At 42.2% G+C, this 17,378-nt stretch overlaps 1 protein-coding gene across 2 annotated transcripts; it reads right to left on the bottom strand.

Moving 5' to 3' along the window:
* Positions 1-6,322: 6,322 nt before the first annotated feature.
* Positions 6,323-11,298, bottom strand: LOC116384828 (phospholipid scramblase 1). Of its 2 annotated transcripts, none has more exons than XM_031849792.1 (7): positions 11,216-11,298; positions 10,655-10,744; positions 9,886-9,928; positions 9,546-9,766; positions 9,262-9,423; positions 8,579-8,740; positions 6,323-8,128 (listed from the first exon to the last, which is right to left on the bottom strand). In XM_031849792.1, exons 2-7 carry the CDS (start codon positions 10,742-10,744, stop codon positions 8,099-8,101), a joined length of 708 nt encoding a protein of 235 aa, XP_031705652.1. In that variant the 5' UTR covers positions 11,216-11,298; the 3' UTR covers positions 6,323-8,098. The 2 variants fall into 2 exon arrangements, with proteins under 2 accessions (XP_031705652.1, XP_031705651.1); XM_031849791.1 differs by lacking the exon at positions 11,216-11,298 and adding an exon at positions 11,151-11,189.
* Between the last annotated feature and the right edge of the window lie 6,080 nt (positions 11,299-17,378).

Below are 17,378 nucleotides of genomic sequence, written 5' to 3'. Positions count from 1 at the left end.
CTTAACTGTTACTCATTCTATCCCTCCCCCATGGTCCCCTCCCCCTGAGCACCCTGTCTGACCAACACTACTCCCCTTCTACACCATGCTCAGACACGCATAAGAGACTTTCCATTCAGCCCCATCAGTTATGGAAGAAGTATTTGGACAATTTACATCAGATAAAGTAGAAATACCACAGTTAGTTTCAGAAAATATAAAAAAATCTGAAGTAGCTATTACGGGTATGTTATGTCAAACTGTATCTGTCTTTCATGCAGGTTAGTGCAGATCAAAGTGGTATCTAACGGTGGTAAATATAAACTAGATAAATAAAATAGAATACAATTCTAGCCGAGAGTGCTGCAGGGATGACGGCTGCTGGCGTTTAGTCGTCTCATTTAGCCACGTGTTAGCAACTGCCTTATTCAAGACACGTAAAAGCTTCAAATTTCACGAGTGTGGTATTCACTGACTTATTGTACGTCAGAGAACAACACGTTAAAATCTCTTAAACTTGCGTTAACCCCAGACCTTATTTCTGGCATCAAACCAAAAACACGTTTTTCAGATGTTAGTCCTGCTCACATACACAGGAGGGAGAAACGAAGAGGAAAACAGGAACCAAACATTAGACTTCAACATAAAAAGCTTCCATCAACAGTTGTATCTGCGTCTGTCAGGGTGTCAGCTGACCCTCACACCAATGCTTTCTCTCATTCCTTTTTAGGAGTAACAGACATCCCCCCCGGTGCAAACCATTCCTGTCTGGCAAACACTTTGCACTGTTGCGCTCACTGCCCAGATTGTTTTACTTAATGACATCACCAGGGTACATGGTTTTTGAATGCAGAGGGAGTAGAAGGCAACGTTTTTTATGAGATACATTATTTCTTTCCAGAGAGGCCCCGATAAACCCAGAGTATGTGGAGCCGTGCCAGAAAACACAACATAGACTACTTGACTTGGACTTTAACCGTTCTTTTTTTTTTAAAGCAATTCAGCATGCAATTGGCATTTACTGTAAGTGAGCGCTTTATGGAAGTGAGTGAGTCATGATAAAAGTACCTTCTTGAATCTGCTGTCTAACTTTAAACAAAGAAAGGCAATCTTACCTATGGTGAAGCACAGAAAAAACACAGATTTATAAAGGTATCAAACCTACTATTTGCAATCAAAACAAGCCTTAAAGAAAGTGTGTAACATCGAAGTGTCAAATATCTAGCTGGGATTCTGTCGCTGTGTTTTGGTGCAGCTGGAAAATGTAAGTGTTTGCGGTACAGAACGTCATGCTGCATCTTGGCAGCGTACCGAAAGGGAAGAAGCTATGTCTTGCTTCATTTCACTGGCTCGAGTCTGAACACCCACCGTATATATGGAAATGTCCTCTGGAGTTCATTACCCTCTGATAAATGTCCAGAGGTTATATGAGCGGTTTGATACCCCATCAGAGGCCTGAACCTGGAGATGTGAAATACTGTATCCTACAAAAAAAACACAAGGGCATTGTAGTTTTTTACCTTTTTATGAACTTATGATTTGCAAAATCACGAGTGTGACACTCATTAAGAGCTCATGGTGGCAGCGGTGACACTGCTGACACGTTTTAATGTGAGATGCATGTGGTGTGGGTGAGAAAATTACACTTAATTACACAAAAATAGGCAGCTACAGAATACAGAGACCGGGAGACTGCTGTGGTGGGTGAGGACGGGGGAGAAAGCCAGGAACTCATCAGGACACCTGCACATAATTATCCCCACACCATATCAGCCTGGGTATCAGTAGACGGCAGCAGCCTTTGGACTACAGCACGCATGAACTTCCAGCTAAATACAGCTGTTTATCAAACCTTAAAAGGACTGTTTGGAACCCTCCGACAGCACAGGTGGTGTGCTCTGGAGTCTGCTTTTTAATTCTGGCTTATTTCAGTGCCAAATAAAACACACAGGCCTCCAGCCCTCTGCTTGTCCTCGCATTAGAAATAAAGACTAAACAGTGTTTCAGCTCTATGACAACAGCAGACCGTCCTCTATTTCCAGCACTGCTGTGGAGACGGTGGGTTTGCAGGCGCCATTTACATTTAATCAAGCCCAACGGAGAAACGCATGATTCATCGGGGAGGCACACTATGAAGGAGATGCCCACTATTGACCTAGAAGTGCATATGATGAAGAACTCATGAGAAAAGGAACAGATGGGAATATGAAGCTGCAATTATTCCTCCATTCATTCACTTTTTCTTCCTTTGGACTACCATCAATAATGGCGAGCATATAATCTAAAGGACATGTTGACCCTTACAACCGTCAGTGGTTTGGACACACCTTAGACTTTTCTATTTTTGACCCTCTTTTAGTGGTACAACCGGATGGTTTTGCAATTGCACTGGTGAGTCACTTATCCTCGACACTTGGTCCTCTAAACCTTGCTCAGGAAGCCACAATTGCTCAAGAATGGGTTTTTATTTTTATCCCAAATGCTTTGATCACTCATCAGAAAGTTTAAATACGACTCAATGGAAGGGGGCAGCACTCCTTTCCCTCACCCGCTCATCTTCCTGGTGATTTATCTTTACATCTTCCCCGGCTCAGTTCTGTCTACGCTGGTCCCACTTATGAGGCCACGGGGCATCCATTGGCTCAGGGTGTGGTCTAGAGGTAGCTAGGAAGGGGTTTCATCAACACTGCATTTAATCTGAGACCAAGAAGTTTAACAAGCACAGCAAGTAGATTTTACTGTCAGCCTAGAGTCTGGCCACAGAAGGGGAAAGAGGTTAGACATGGATTTAATCACTTTGATCATGGGAGGTCTGCCTTCTATTGTCTCAGACCACAAGTTTACTGTGAAGAATTAAGCAGCAAATTATATTACAATGAATATTTGTTTGCAATTTTCAAACCTGTGTGATTTTCGGTCCTATAAATGTGCACTGCATAGACGAGTGCTTGGGAGTAGCGTTTCCTTGAAAATTACCCATAATAAGCTCCTTTGCTGGCCTTTCATTTGAATGTCATCATTAGGCTGCCGTGTTAAAATCACAAGGCTTTAAAAAAAACCACAGCAGAAGAAGGTCAAGGAGAAGAGGATTCAACCTAGCATTATGCTGTCCTTCCAGTGCCACCTTTATTATCCTAAAAATACGTTTGCACATTTCTAATTTACTTTGTCAAATACAGTTTGGAGGAAACGGTTGCCTGGACGGCAGTTTTCAAATGCAGGAAGGGTGACATCTTTATTTTTCCCAGAAGCTCAGGACTTTGACAACGTAGACTCGGGTTCTGTGTCCCACATGTTGTTAGGACTAGCCACTTAATAAGCACCTAAAGGTTAGGTTTTGATTAGATTTGGCTTCATTAAAATACGTTATTCATGCTTTAATTGCCAAGGAGCATGTATTATAGAACAAATCAACTACTTTTATCCAGTCTGTTAATAAAGAACTGTAACGTAAGCAGCAGTATGTTTCCTACAAAGTCACTTCTAGGAGAACGGTGAGGTCTAACATGTCTCCAGTCTTTGTTTTGTTCTCAGGAATGCTCGTGTAAAAGTAACTACCCATCCCCCATTTTATATTAGACGTCTGCTCTCTTTGCGCCTGATTGTGTGTCTATGGTGTTTTCCTTGGCTGCGTTTGCACACATGTTGCCTCAGTCGTTTGTTTCTCACAGTGGGTTGAAAGCATCAGAAATTCCAGATCCTGTGTGCTGTCTGTAGTGAGCAAACTGCAGGTCTGTGTGTGTGTGTGTGTGTGTGTGTGTGTGTGTTGGGCTCCAAAAGTAAGGAGAATACTTTTTTCTTCCGTGTTGGCTAGAAACACGGCTAGAGTTTAAACATACTGTAGTTATCACAAACCTTACAGGACTTGTTTATGGAAAACGGTCCCCATGAATCTCGCCATTTAAATTAATACCCAAAATGTTTGCAGGAATTCAACCCAGAAGTCCAACAGAAGAGCCTCAGCCCACAGCTCCTGAATGTGTGTAAACAGATTAAGCCAAGAGGCCGGCTGCTCCAACTTCCACAAGCACAGAAGCAAAGCACATTGAAGTTGTTTGTTGTTTGTTATCAACCTGACGTCAAACTCACTTGTCTAACCAACCCCTTCTGACATCAAGATACTTACTGTAACACATAAATTAACAATCATTGTTTTTGGGCTGCACAGTTTTAATATGTGTTTCATTATAAGTCTTTTTAAATCGATTGTGACAAAAAGAAAACGTGTTTTTCTCAGTAAGCCAACAAATCACTGCTGGAATGACATCAGTGACATCACTTGTGTGGTCTGGGTGTTTTAATTCATACCAAACATGTTTTCATCTGCCTGCACAATTCCTGCGAATCCAGAAATGTACATCCTGTTACAGAACACCCCTAGAGAGGGTGAAAGGGATGTGGAGACCACAGTCTATCTACAAACGAGGAAACGCTGAGTAGTTGTATATTAATCTTTGCTGAACACAGCTGCTCCTGTCATGACTTGTAGTCGGGGAAAGTTCCCAGTGCAGAACTGAAGAGCGGGGTCACTAGGAGTTCAAAGGTAAGAGTTTACACCTTATGGTACCAAACAAATTTCCAACTGAGGAAACAAGAGAAAACTCGGCTAAAAGGTACCTTTACGTTACAGTCTATGTAGAAAGCTGTGTCGAAGGCTCAGCCAACATGCACTGTGGCTATGACAGCTGCTGAGAATCTGCAACGCGATGAAAAATAAACCTGGAATTTGGATGTCTTTCCTGTAGGGACTGTGAAGCATGTCCACCAGGAGCACATCTCTGTAGCCGATGCAACTATTCATTTGCCAAGATGGGGTGTGAGGTCCAATGAGGAGAAGGCAGGGGTGGGACATAACAAGTTTAGTGAGTCCCGTCACCATACAGCAATAAAACACGTAGCCTAATTAAAAGACAAAACATATGTAAAAGAAATACAAAATGCACCCGTTTAAAGTTTTGTATTCATCCCCTGTGCCACAAAAAAAAAAAAAAAAAACATATGTTCAACATTTGCTAATACCACCAAACAGAGTACAGCTGAGGTTGATTGGGATGCCATTCGTTTTGCAGGTTATTTGCTCATAAATGAAAGTATTGCACAAATAAGAAATTTGACCTTATAAGATAATTGACAAGAATTGAAGGGATTACCAACGGTGTTTGGTTCATCCTCTGGGAACCATGACCATCTGTACTGAATGTTGTGCCAACCCATCCAGCAGATGTTGAGACTTTTCTCAGGATAGAAACTTTGACCTATTAGTTGCGCTCGAGTGAAATTCATTAGGATTCATCCTCCGGACACTAAGATATCTGTACCAGATGTCACGATAGTCCACCAATAGTTGCTGAGACGTTTACCTCTGGACCAATGTGCTGGACTAAAAATGTTCCCATGATCACACGAAAATGGAAAAAGAACCGATCCCTACCCCAGGTCCTCTCTGACCCTCCTTGTACATTGGCTACACACTTCTTATTGTTTTCCAACCACAGCTTAATTAACTAAAGCACTCAGAGCAGTGCAATGTCTTCCAGAAAGTCATGCCAAGCAATGTGTTATTATCACAAAAGGTGGCTTTGCCATGACTCACAGAAATCCTCTGTCTGAGATAGAGCAGTGTATTCATGTGACCTATGGTCTCAAATCATTTGTAGTCAAAACAGTTATACGAGCAGGTCTAGACCGTACTCTTAACTTTCTTTGTGTTATACGAATGACTACTCACTGTCATCAGACCCATCGACATGTGAATGAATACTTACACAATAATGAATCTTTTCTAATCTTCCGTTAATCAAATGTTGTATTGTACGAGCGGTTCCAAACTGCCCCTATGAAGGATTTAACTCTCTATTCAAGTCGCTCTTTTCATTGATGTGCGATTTAAAAGGCTGTTTCTAAATGTGTTCTCTTTGTAACACCCAAGGTTAACAGCTTCAGGTTAATGGCTTACCTGAAAAGGGAGAAAATGAAATGTGCTCATTTCCTCTCTCATGTTTTCCTTCAAGGACATCTGTACTCTGCAGGCCGGATTTTTTTTTTTTTTTGCAGCAAAAGAAATCACATTTCATGAGAGCCTTTTAAGAATGATACTTAGAAAATGTGAAGGCGGCAATCACAGCAGCTGGTGAATTAATTAACGAGCAAAGCGAAATGGTTTTACATGACCACGGTCTGACCATTGTAACAGCGCCAGTGTCAAACTGTATGGAAAGAACTGGAGGTCCAGAGTAACTAGTACTGATGTAAAAAGTCTCTTTTTAGGGTCAGTGGTTTGTGATGATGAATGGAGGTGGTGATTAAAGAATCAGAACCCAAAAGAACCGCACACATCACAATATATATATATATTTTTTAATTGAAGTGTTTCCATGGACTATTTGCACAATTTCAGCTAAGCTCACAGAGTTTGTTTTCATTCATTGCATGACTTAAAAGTAATTGACAGCGTTAGTGCAAAAGTATGGTTCTTTTAAATACATAGTTGACTTGGAATAGCTCCCTTTGTACCACATTCTGGCTTTCATTTTGGGCTTTTAAACACAATCGAAGGGGCTTCAGAGGACGTAGCACCAGCATCTTCTACTGTTAATACATTCAACCAAATGATCAATCTTAATGGCGAGAATGTATTTCAAATTTACTCAGAGTTGTCTACTGCAAAAAAACATCCACTCATTCTTCAGTACTTAGTCTTAAAATCAAGTTTTGAAAAATAGTCTAACACAATTAAACTGTTGACGCAAGAAAAGTTAAGTCTACACCGGACATATTAGCTCTTCCAAATGGCAGTTTGTTATACTTTGTTTTACAAAAATAAAAGCCTTAAAAGCTTTTAACACTTAATATGTTAGAAAATGACTTAAGATGGGTGTTTTTATTTAGTTTTCCTAAACAACTGAGGACACATGTTATTATCATGATGCTACAAAAGAGCTCTTAATGTTGATGTAGCACATAGATAATGTCTTTGCTACAATACTTTACTTTTACCATCCCTAATCACACTGATGGCCCCCAATCATTAAATCCTTTTTTAATTTTACTCTTGCATTTTTGACACATGTATGACGTCATTATATTTAGATGATTTAACGTACAAAATCTCCTCCAAAAGATGACTTTATCTTTATGTTCATAATATCAGGTGCAGGTGTGTATTTCCTGGAGCAAGCAGTAGCCATCACCATAATAAAGTAGCATGCATTTCAACCTGAGTTTGTCTGAAAATATACAATGTTATCAGAAACTAGTCAATAAAAACCTATGGCATGAGTACGTATTGAGTTTGTCCATTTGGGCTGAGTCAGGTTATTCTTAAATGAAAAGCTAGCTCCCTCATGTGGACAAGACTGGGACACATCGAGCCATAACCCATTCCTTGTTAAATAAATCATATTACTGTAATCCTATGGTAGTTTATGTTTCAGTTAAAACACACTAGTACACTCATAGCACACAGACATGCACACAAAGCAGTGCACACACACACACACACACACACATTAATGCATGGTGACAAATTGTTTAACAGACCAAAATATAAATCAATAAATAAGGGCTTTGAATATCTGACCTAGAAACTGATACAATACACAAGTCGTTAGCTACAAGCATAGTGTTCTATATAAATTAACATCTTGACTATTAATATGACCAAATTAAACGGGTGCTATTTGGCATATAATGAGTCTCTCTCACAAACTGTATAACAGCACTTGCTTGCAATGTTGTTCCCTTTTCATGTACTTGTATATGGATGTTATCCTACTATTCAAGTTTTTAGTTTTTTTAAAGTAGTAACGAAAGGTTCTGGGTCCAGATGGGCTCCGCGACCATAATGTAAACACAAATGTAAACCTCCTCACAAACATCCGTCTTAAAACCACTGCGCTGTGCAGTCACAACCCAGCAACATCTTTTAACAACCAACCCGAGCAACTAAGACTAAAAGAAACCTTCAGCTTCATTGTTCATGCAAAATGTTAGCATTTCGGCAACTTGGTACTTCCTTTAAGTGATCTGTTTTGAAGGTTGTTCTGCGTTAGGGGCTGATCATCGTGGCTTTGTTCTTCCAGCAATGTTTGTATGCTTACATGGATTTCCTGTTTGGCTCCTAGTTAGTACTCTCAAAGAACATGAAATCCTGTGGAGAGAAGCAGCACAAATAAAGTGTTAATGGCAAAGCAAATGCATTTCATTGACACAGTATACCAACATGGGGTTAAAATAGATCCGGAGGGGTTAGAATTCATCCACTGATCACTGGTCGCTGCCAACTTGGCCCGAGAAAGCGACCTGAGATTTTAGCAAATGTGGGTCACGACACTGCAGAAAGTTGCTCTGACAAGCTGTTTTGCATTTGTGGTGATTGTGATGCTTTCATGTCATGTTTTCCCACAAACTATAGGCTACAGTAAGTGGTGCATTAAGTGGTAAGTACACAAAGCTCCGACTAGCATTGAACTGAACGACATCATTCCCCAAGAAAGTTAGGTCATATGAGGCTACTGCATTTGAAACAGCCACGGCAATGGCTACTCTGAAATTTGATTTTCGACCCAGTAAAAAAAAAAAAGCCTATTACTTTACTTACAATGAGAAAACATGCACCGATCATTACAGCCTTCATCCTCACGTCCAGGTCCATGGGGAACTGGATACCAAAGTTGTCTGAATCTGTGAACGCCTCCCGAAGAAGCCCTGTCCACTGCTTACTGATTTTCCCAATCTTACTGACTTCATCCATCGTCAAAACCTGCGGAAAGAGTTTACAGAGAGGACAAAATGCAGACATGTGTTGCATTAGGATGAAGATCAATCCCTGAACCGGTTTTGGTTGTATTGGAGAGAGATCATGGAACAATTCATAATCCCATCCAATTTCAGCTTTTTTTTGCCCTCTGCCACAGTAACTTGAATTTTCTATCCCAGTAATGACTTCAAAGCAGCGAGGGAAGAACCGGGATGGTAATATCATGCTTCACTTCCCCCTCCTGTGGGTCTGGTAAAAAGGTCTGTGTCACTGACCCAAATCCCCTTCACTGCTCAATCTAATAAAACCAGCTGAGCCGTGCAACAATGGCCACACTGTGCCACACAAGAGCATGCCCTGTGCGGCGGCTTCATCCCAGCTACAGCACGCTCTGATGGGAAACATATTTCCTGCTTCGGAGCACGAGGACGATCCCTTTCAAAAATGTCCAGAGGGCCAGAATGTTACCGTGTCCTGTTCTGTTTTCACAAGTTTAATGGATCTCTGTGTTGAGATAAACCCACCTCAAAGTCGACATCTGGCAGGCAGCTCCATCCACAGAAGGGCCCGTGGATCTTCAGCACAGGCTCGGAGTGTTCGTCGGTGACGATGAATTTGGGGGAGAACGGGTGCCACTGTTGTTTAACGTAGCCCACTGTGTTACCAGGGGGGGCCTGCACCTCCAGCTGAGTGAGGGATTGTAACAAGAGTGTGATTTGTGGCCACATCCTCACAAGAAACTGATAATGGTGAACACAAAAACACCTTGAACCACTATAATCTCATGTTAAAATGTGGTCTCACCCACCTCTTGTAGACAACAAGGGAAGCAGCACGACATGCACTTGAGCGGCCTGGTGACGGTGATAACCTCCTGTCCAAAATTGTCAAGGACGTGGATGGTGAAGGAGCGCAAGGGACCGCAGCACTGTCGGCTCAGACAGTCGTTCTCCTCGACGGCGTAGAACACATTCTGACCCAGGCTGTTGCGGACTTCGTATTTGTTGTTGCTTTCGAAGCCGACGAGGGCTGCGTGGACGAACAACACGCATAAAGAGATGTCATCGCTATCCAGACCCAATGTGTACTCAACATAACTAGCAGCATGAATGATGTAATGTCTCAGAAATCGATGCTTGTTTACATACCTTCAACAAGCTCAACTTTCTGTTTGATGAGCAGCTGATCCACCTGGAAAACAACACAACCACATGCACTGGATTCAACTGTATTTATTTCTGTCTGTTAAATGCAGCAGTTCAGTGGGTGTAGTGGGAAGGGAGTGGAGTTTTTGTCACTAGTCTTGTATATATATATATATTTTTGTGTGGACATTATGTACTTCTAAAGCACCACTAATGTGTATAAATACTCCAACAGAGGAATTGCAGTAGGCCCACAGCTTCTGGGTTTCAGATCTTTTTTTTTTTTTTTTTTTTTTAAACAGTGTACCAGTTCACTTGTCATCACAGCTGGTATTGTTGACATTAAAGATGGCCCTGTTCTATTGAAGTGAGCCGTGACAGTGAGTCAGCATGCACAATAGCCGGGCCCTGAAACTGAAGCAGCTTCTTCTATTTAATTATTTACACCTTTTTTTTTTTCCTACCGTGACATGTTAAAATGTCTTTACAGGAAAAAAAGGCCCATCTCGTGCAGCATCACTGCATTATAGTATCCATATATCCAGATTTAGGGTGTGAAATATGTTTTAAAACCAACGACTCTACTGTCACTGGACTATTTGGTGGTATTGTATCCTAAACTTGAGGTGATGATGTTAAATAATTAGGGAATGAAAAGAGTCAGTGATACTTGCTCATTTCCTCTGCCCTTAATGAACAGACTTCATGTGGGTCGTGGACTAAATGGCACCAACATTTAGAAAACAAAGACTTAAACTGCTTCCTTTCCTACCTGGGTCAGGTATTCTAATCCCGGTGGACAGCCTGGTATTTCAGGGTTCGGCACAGCGTACATATTCATGTTGTCAGCCTGGAACGACATCTGTTGATACATGGAATGATTAGTAGAGTGAGACACAGCGCCATCGTGTGCTTCTTTAGGGACCGACACGGTGGGCGACACAGATAATCTCGGTTGTATCTGGAAGTGACGGGGGCTTCTGACGGGAAGACAACAACACGAGAACGCTGACTCCGTTTGGCTTTAAACAAACGGGCCTAAAACCGACACGCGCAGCGCCTCTCGTGTCCAATATGTAGGGCATTAGTGCGGATCTCTAGAACTGATTGTTTTAAGAAGAGTGTGATATTTACAAGCTGTGAATGTTTCGTCCGCTAGTAAAGAGAGAAGAGAGCGCGCGCCCGAGGTTTGGATCTACCTCCCTAAAATATTCAATCGAGACGGCGAGTTGTTAGAAGCGACGAACTACCGACAAAAGACTCCTTACGTCACAGCCTGTGCAGTTTATGTTCCAAAACATACAGCAGATTCATCGCGATCAAGATTACTCACCGAGATTTCACCTGCTACTCCAAATAATAACAGGCCACTCCGGAACCAAGCCCACGGAATAAAGCTATAATCTCATTGGTTGACGTCACCGCACTTCCCTTTTGTCATGCGCCAATGACGAGACGGCAGTGTAGAAGAGCGCTCAACAGAAAGCTAGAACGAAATATAGTAGAACACAGCAGACTATCAGTGTGGGCCGAGTTGTTTTATTACGCAGCCTGCCGTGTAGAAAACATACGCACGGTTTGTTCATTGCTCAAATTAATATTTCCCCTGCAATTTCTGATTGATAAACCCACATTAGAAGCTGAACAGAGGTTTTATTGGCCGTGTTTCAGAACTATTTACAGTATTGATCAATTGACAGATTTGAGTTTTCCCTCCTCTCACACAAGCAAGCATAATACCTCCAATGTATTTTAATATTATCATATGTTGTATTACTACATTCAGTTTTTACCAAATGTATTTCATTGTTTATAATAAACCTTAACATCTACACATGATGTACTATATTTTATTATAGATAATTGTAGTGTAAGTTTGCTCAATGTTGTGACTTAGTTTTTGTATCCTTGAAAATACATATAGTGACTGATTCTTCATTTTTTATTAAAGAATAAGCTGTAATCCAACATCCACCCAAAGATCAGGGGCTGCATTCACGAACATTCTGTGAATACTCTCAGAAAGTTCCTAACTCTGCCTAAAATGTTCTAGCAAGGAGCTTAAGAGTGATTTAGGAAACTTGTCAGAGCAACTCTGAGCAAGGTACTAATACTATTTTATGTAATGAATAACTATCTACTTTAAAAGTGTTTGAAAACACAGGCCTACCTGTGCAGTAACCCATTCACATGCTGGTAGTTGTAATATTTATTTACTTATGTTTATTTACCATGCTGGTAATTTTAGCACTTGATATTAACGGTTTCGTTGATCGATTTCTATATAAATAGCTGCGTTGGTTGGCATGTAAACCTTTAAACCAGCAAACACTTGCATTATTCTAGTTGCCAGATGTCTCAGTGTTGTGATCACTTTCATATCTGGCATTATAGCTGTATTGCGTTTGGTGGGAGATGTGAGCATAGTGAGATTGACCACAAGCATTGTCCCTGCACCATGTAATCTGTGATGTTTAGGAACTCACCCGTGTAGTGAACTCTCAGCTGCAGTGTGAATATCAAGTACTCAATGTGTTTAAATGTGTGCACGTCAGTCTGCTGAAAAACCTATTCTTACATTATTCCGGGGACACATGTCCTTTTATACATGCACATGAATACTATTATGGACAGACAACATAAGCAGACTTCCAACCCTAATCAAATGTTTTAAGAAGATAGTACGTTTTAAGTTTTAATGATCCTGTGGTCATCCCTATAACCCATTTTAACAGTTAGAATATGAGTCTGTGCAGATTATAAGGATACATATGAATCAAACGCTTTATTGCCAAGTACGTTTGCACATACAAGGAATGTAGCTTGGTGATTGGTGCATAACAATAAACAGTGTGAAATTTTAATAATGGAAAAATAATGAAAAATGTACAATAGAATAAACAAACAAGTTAAGAGTACATTAACAAGCAGTGCTTGTGTTGCATCTATTCTGGCAAACTGCATGTTATGAGAGACACTATAGTTTTGTGCAGTGGGAGAATAACTGTTGACTGCGGTAGCCACAACGCTGTGCTCCATGTCACTCAGCTGCACACTCCAGCAATACAGACATGGCGGTAAAACACAGCTGCAGGCTCACCATTGTGATCTGGTGAGTTCAATGCAAACAGTAATGTCTACTCAAAGACAACTGAAAGATGAGCTTTTTTTTCTGATTGTAAAAATCCTTTTCACAGTCTTACACTGCATCACATAAAATCTAAAGTGTGACATTGGTAGTTTCACATTTTTAATAAAAGTTGTTACAATCCTCATTACACACAACTGATGCACACTTGAACTGCATGTGTGTGTGTGTTGTTATAACTTGTATCCACTGGAGAGCAGTGTTGAGCTAACGATTCTCGGCCTCATGGCCATTACCAAGACTAATGCAGGAATTGCCTTTTTCATTGTTAAACGAAATAGGCTGTACACACAGTACACACCAACAAATACACTTACTACCCTGTTACAAATGGCACAACGTTGTTTGGCCGAGTATCCTTATTTGCGAATACAAATTACCTGATTTCCTCAAGCGCTACTGATTTCTCCAAGAAACGCTAATGAGAACAAATGATGACTCGCACACAGATCTGCTGACACTTCAGGCACAGACAACTAAAACACGTTTTAATTGATTTGTGTTGCTGTAATTGCTTACAGTGTCCTCACATAGCCTGGAAAGCACAGCATTTATAATAAGTAGTGTGTTTTCTGCTGTGCAGACACATTATGTATTTTTTTACATTAGCTATACATTTTTTACTTTTTAAGGTCTTTAATTACGCTTCAAACACACTGCATCACACGTAAGATGAAGCTGTACCATTGGTAGCGTCGAGGGCCCTTCTTATCACCCCCAACTGCCCGACCAGAACCCCGAAACTTCATGTTCTTCATCAGTGAGATCAAAACAAAGTACTGCAATGACTTTGAAATGGTGGCGTTCTGTGCTCCCATCTGAACAAACAGACCGGACAGTCAGGGGTCTTTGAAAGCCCGTCAGATTGTCTTCCTGACTCCAAGAGCCCAGTTACTCCCACCAGGGGTGTGTGTGTGTTTGTGTGTGTGTGCGCTCACCAATTGTACAGTCTCTGCTCTCTACATTCCTACCTGTTTTACAATATGTCTGTGTGTTTGTGTTTTTTCTTTAGGGGGAGGGGGGGGCGTTAAGGTGGTGCTCTTTATCCGCACGGGTAATCTTTCGTGCACTCCTAACGAGGTTGTCATATTCGGCGCATAATGAGGAGCCTAAAGATGAATGTGAAAATGCCTCCATTACACCGCTTTCCTCCTCTTGTTCATTAGGTTAGCATAAGGTTACAATACATTACACCGGTCCCGATGTTCCACACACAACATTGCGTGTGTCACTGAGGGGTTTGTGTGTTAGTTTGCCATGGTAATATTTATTTATGTACACACAAGCATGCATAGTACTACTGTACTTGCCCAAATTGAACCCTTATCTGAACCATAACAAAGCACTGATTCTCAGCCTAAATCTGACTTTATTATAGGGGTGTTAGGACGGTAGGGCTTACGAACGTCCCCATCACAAGGGTTTTCTAATACATTATCTCTGGAACTCCCCCCCCCCACACACACAAAATGCAAATCTATTCTGCATGTTTTCATCATCTGTGGATGTCCAAAATTGCTACATTCACCGCTTTTGTTATTCCGTCTCTGTCTCTTCACCTCTGCCCATCCCTCACCTCCCTCCCTCCATTTTTTATTTCTCCCATTTCTGCGCCCCTGACAAGTGCTTTGTTTGCCGTGACTTTCCATGCGGTTATCTGAGCAGAGACAGTATGCCTCGCCCTGGCACAGGACCTCAGTTTCCACGGCAACTTTATAATTGTTTTGGATGTGTTCCAAGCGCCACTGGATACCGCGGCATTATTGATGTCAAAAGAAACATGTATGAAATGAGGAGTTGTGGAGGCGTCCATATGGTTCTGTACACAGCCTCATGCAACGCCATTTAACCGCTTTTTCAATGGGAGTTTTGTGATACCACTGAATGGGTCCCACATGTGTCGCATGATATTTCATAATTTTGATCTTTCTTTTCCACAAAGGGATAATGGCACGCAATACAGCTACTGAGCTGTGCAATATTCCCCCTATTCATGTCATTAAGTCATTGTCACAGTATGCACTGCTGGCTTGAGTATGTCGACCATACTGAATACAATATGTCCATCATGATGCATTTAAAAAACAAAAAAAAAGAATTCTGAATAGTGAAAATGAGAATGGAGTCCATCTCCACACATGACGGCAAATAAAAGTCAGCGGCATCAAAAGCTTCCCCCCGTTAAAGTACGCCTCTGCCAGCCTCATTCACTTCCAATAGTCTTTGTTTTGACAGGAGAGGCAGTATGAGTTATCCCAGCGCTTGTCACCGTAACCATATTGTGGACCCCCCCCCCCCCCACCAACTTCTCATGCACACACACACACACACACATGCACAGACTAGCAACACCTCTGAGCCATGAGCTGTGGCCACATTAACCACTACGCCACAACACTCATTAAAGTAGCATATAGTGTCAACAGCAGTGTGGCCCCCAAGTGGATAAGTCCCCAAATCCTCTGACTTAACTTAATCCACGGACTTGTCTTTGCACCCCCCCCCCCCCCCCTCCCCGCTTAATTTATGACCTGTGAGGAGGAACCCAGGGAGTGAGAAGTGAGTGAGACTGGTGTGAAAGCCCTGAATAGAGCAGGGGCAACAGGCCCTCCAAATAACACAAAAGAGCCACCACAGCTGTTTGGAGGCAACACAAGCCTTCACGAGGCACTGTCTTCTGCACCGACCTCCCAGACTGGCACTCACGCTGACTTTGTAAACTGAGTTGTTGTACGAAATACTGTAACACAATCATCACAAAACCTTCCGAGACATGTGAAGAAAGTTTAAGAAGAAAACTAATATTCCTAGAGTAATTCTGCCTATTTCGCTTGCATGAAATCCCTCATTTTCGTCAGTGATATTTGTTTTTGGCCCTTAGCTGGATGCTAAAAAGAGGACGTTCATACTGTGACATTTTCCTTTTGATTAATTTGATGCTCGCAGCCGAACAAGAAGAGGGAAAGATGCTCTATTCCATAGTGAGAGCCAAGACAAACCGGCACAACAGCCGATCACCTTCACCAAGGGCCGGATCATTTGAGGACCCTGCTGAGTACGCAGGAAAAGTGTCACCAGCCCTTCGTGAGCTCGCTGTCAAGTGCCGGTTACCGACTGTCAGCTGCAGCTAAAAATGATTTCAGAATCCTGGGGTTAAAAGTTCAGCGCACCGTTTTCTTCTCCCAGACTGCTGGAGAGAAAAAAACCCGCTGTCACTGCTGCCGGGCCCGGAGTAATTTATTCTCCCCTGAACAAAACTCTTCGGGCTTCCCGTTCCTGTACGTCTGCGCTCTCGCGCACACATTAGCTAGCCACATGCAGGACACGTGTGAAATTTGATTGCGGCTTTTCCGTATAACTTAATTGCAGCCCACATAGATCATGACAAGAGGAGGCACCGTTGTAAAACTGCTAAACGTGGAGCATCTTGGTTTGCAATTTAGTGCGCACGTTGACAGCTTTGTTGAGCATGGAGTATTGTTACTATTTTACATTCTTTTTTCTAGATGCTCGATCTTGAAACAGCATTATTAGAATAGAATAATACAAAAACGTGGCAAGATTAGGTCATATTTAGATATATTAACTGGCAACTCTGCTCTCTTTTTCCTTCCCCCTGTCTGTCCCATCCCTCCATAGCGAGAGTATCCGGAGCCATCTGCAGACCACGAGCCATCCCCAAAACACTGGGGATCACTAAGGTGTTATTTTTCAAAGCTGGCCCTGTCCACCTCCTGCCGAGGGTTCGCGGCTGCGGTTCAAGGGAAGGTGGGGAACTTCTGAGGCCCTGTTCCCCTTGTACCCCCCTCCCTGTCGCCTGCCTCCTCGGGGGCAGCCCTTTGAGGGTGTCATAACCGCGGCCTGTATAACATGGGTTACTGCTGACGGCGGTTGGTCACAGTTGATGAAGCCTTTAAAGAAGCTTCCCTTCTCATGGTTTCTGTTAAAATTCTGGAGAGCAGGCGCGAGGCCTGGCTCCCAGACAATTAATTGGGAGGACTCTGGAGTCGACCTGCATTTTGACTTGTGATGGGTAGAGGGTGCTCCAGGTCCATGTTTGAGCAGAATGGCGTACAGTGCATTGCAACTCTGCACTCGACACCACCGCCTTCTCTTCCCCTTTTCAAAAAAAAATGAAATCACCCTCTCCATTTTAGTTTTGTGCCTCTACGCTCGCTAAGTTGCCAACACAAAATGAGTCCTCCCATGTTTTGTGCTCCACGGTGGTCTCCATTTCACGAAATACATCCACGAAGACTATGAAATGTGCTGTAAATGGACAAAGCTGCAGAACATGCAGCTGTTGCGGTGCCATCTCGTTGTCTTGCGTGTTTCAGGGGGGGGGGGG

Source organism: Anarrhichthys ocellatus, unplaced genomic scaffold, assembly GCF_004355925.1.
Source record: "Anarrhichthys ocellatus isolate YVR2014 unplaced genomic scaffold, GSC_Weel_1.0 scaffold10, whole genome shotgun sequence".
Classification (NCBI taxonomy): Eukaryota; Metazoa; Chordata; class Actinopteri; order Perciformes; family Anarhichadidae; genus Anarrhichthys; species Anarrhichthys ocellatus.
The sequence above is the reverse complement of the archived record's forward strand: the minus strand, read 5'-3'. Positions and strand labels throughout refer to the sequence as shown.

What these genes read in the sequence shown, in the direction of transcription:
- LOC116384828 (XM_031849791.1), bottom strand. Translation starts at nt 11,183, where the DNA reads ATGTTTTGGAACATAAACTGCACAGGCTGTGAC. An exon ending in TAAACTGCACAGGCTGTGAC is followed by an intron (nt 10,745 to 11,150) that starts GTAAGGAGTCTT and finishes ATGTATCAACAG; the next exon opens with ATGTCGTTCCAGGCTGACAA. An exon ending in GAAAGTTGAGCTTGTTGAAG is followed by an intron (nt 9,767 to 9,885) that starts GTATGTAAACAA and finishes TCGTCCACGCAG; the next exon opens with CCCTCGTCGGCTTCGAAAGC.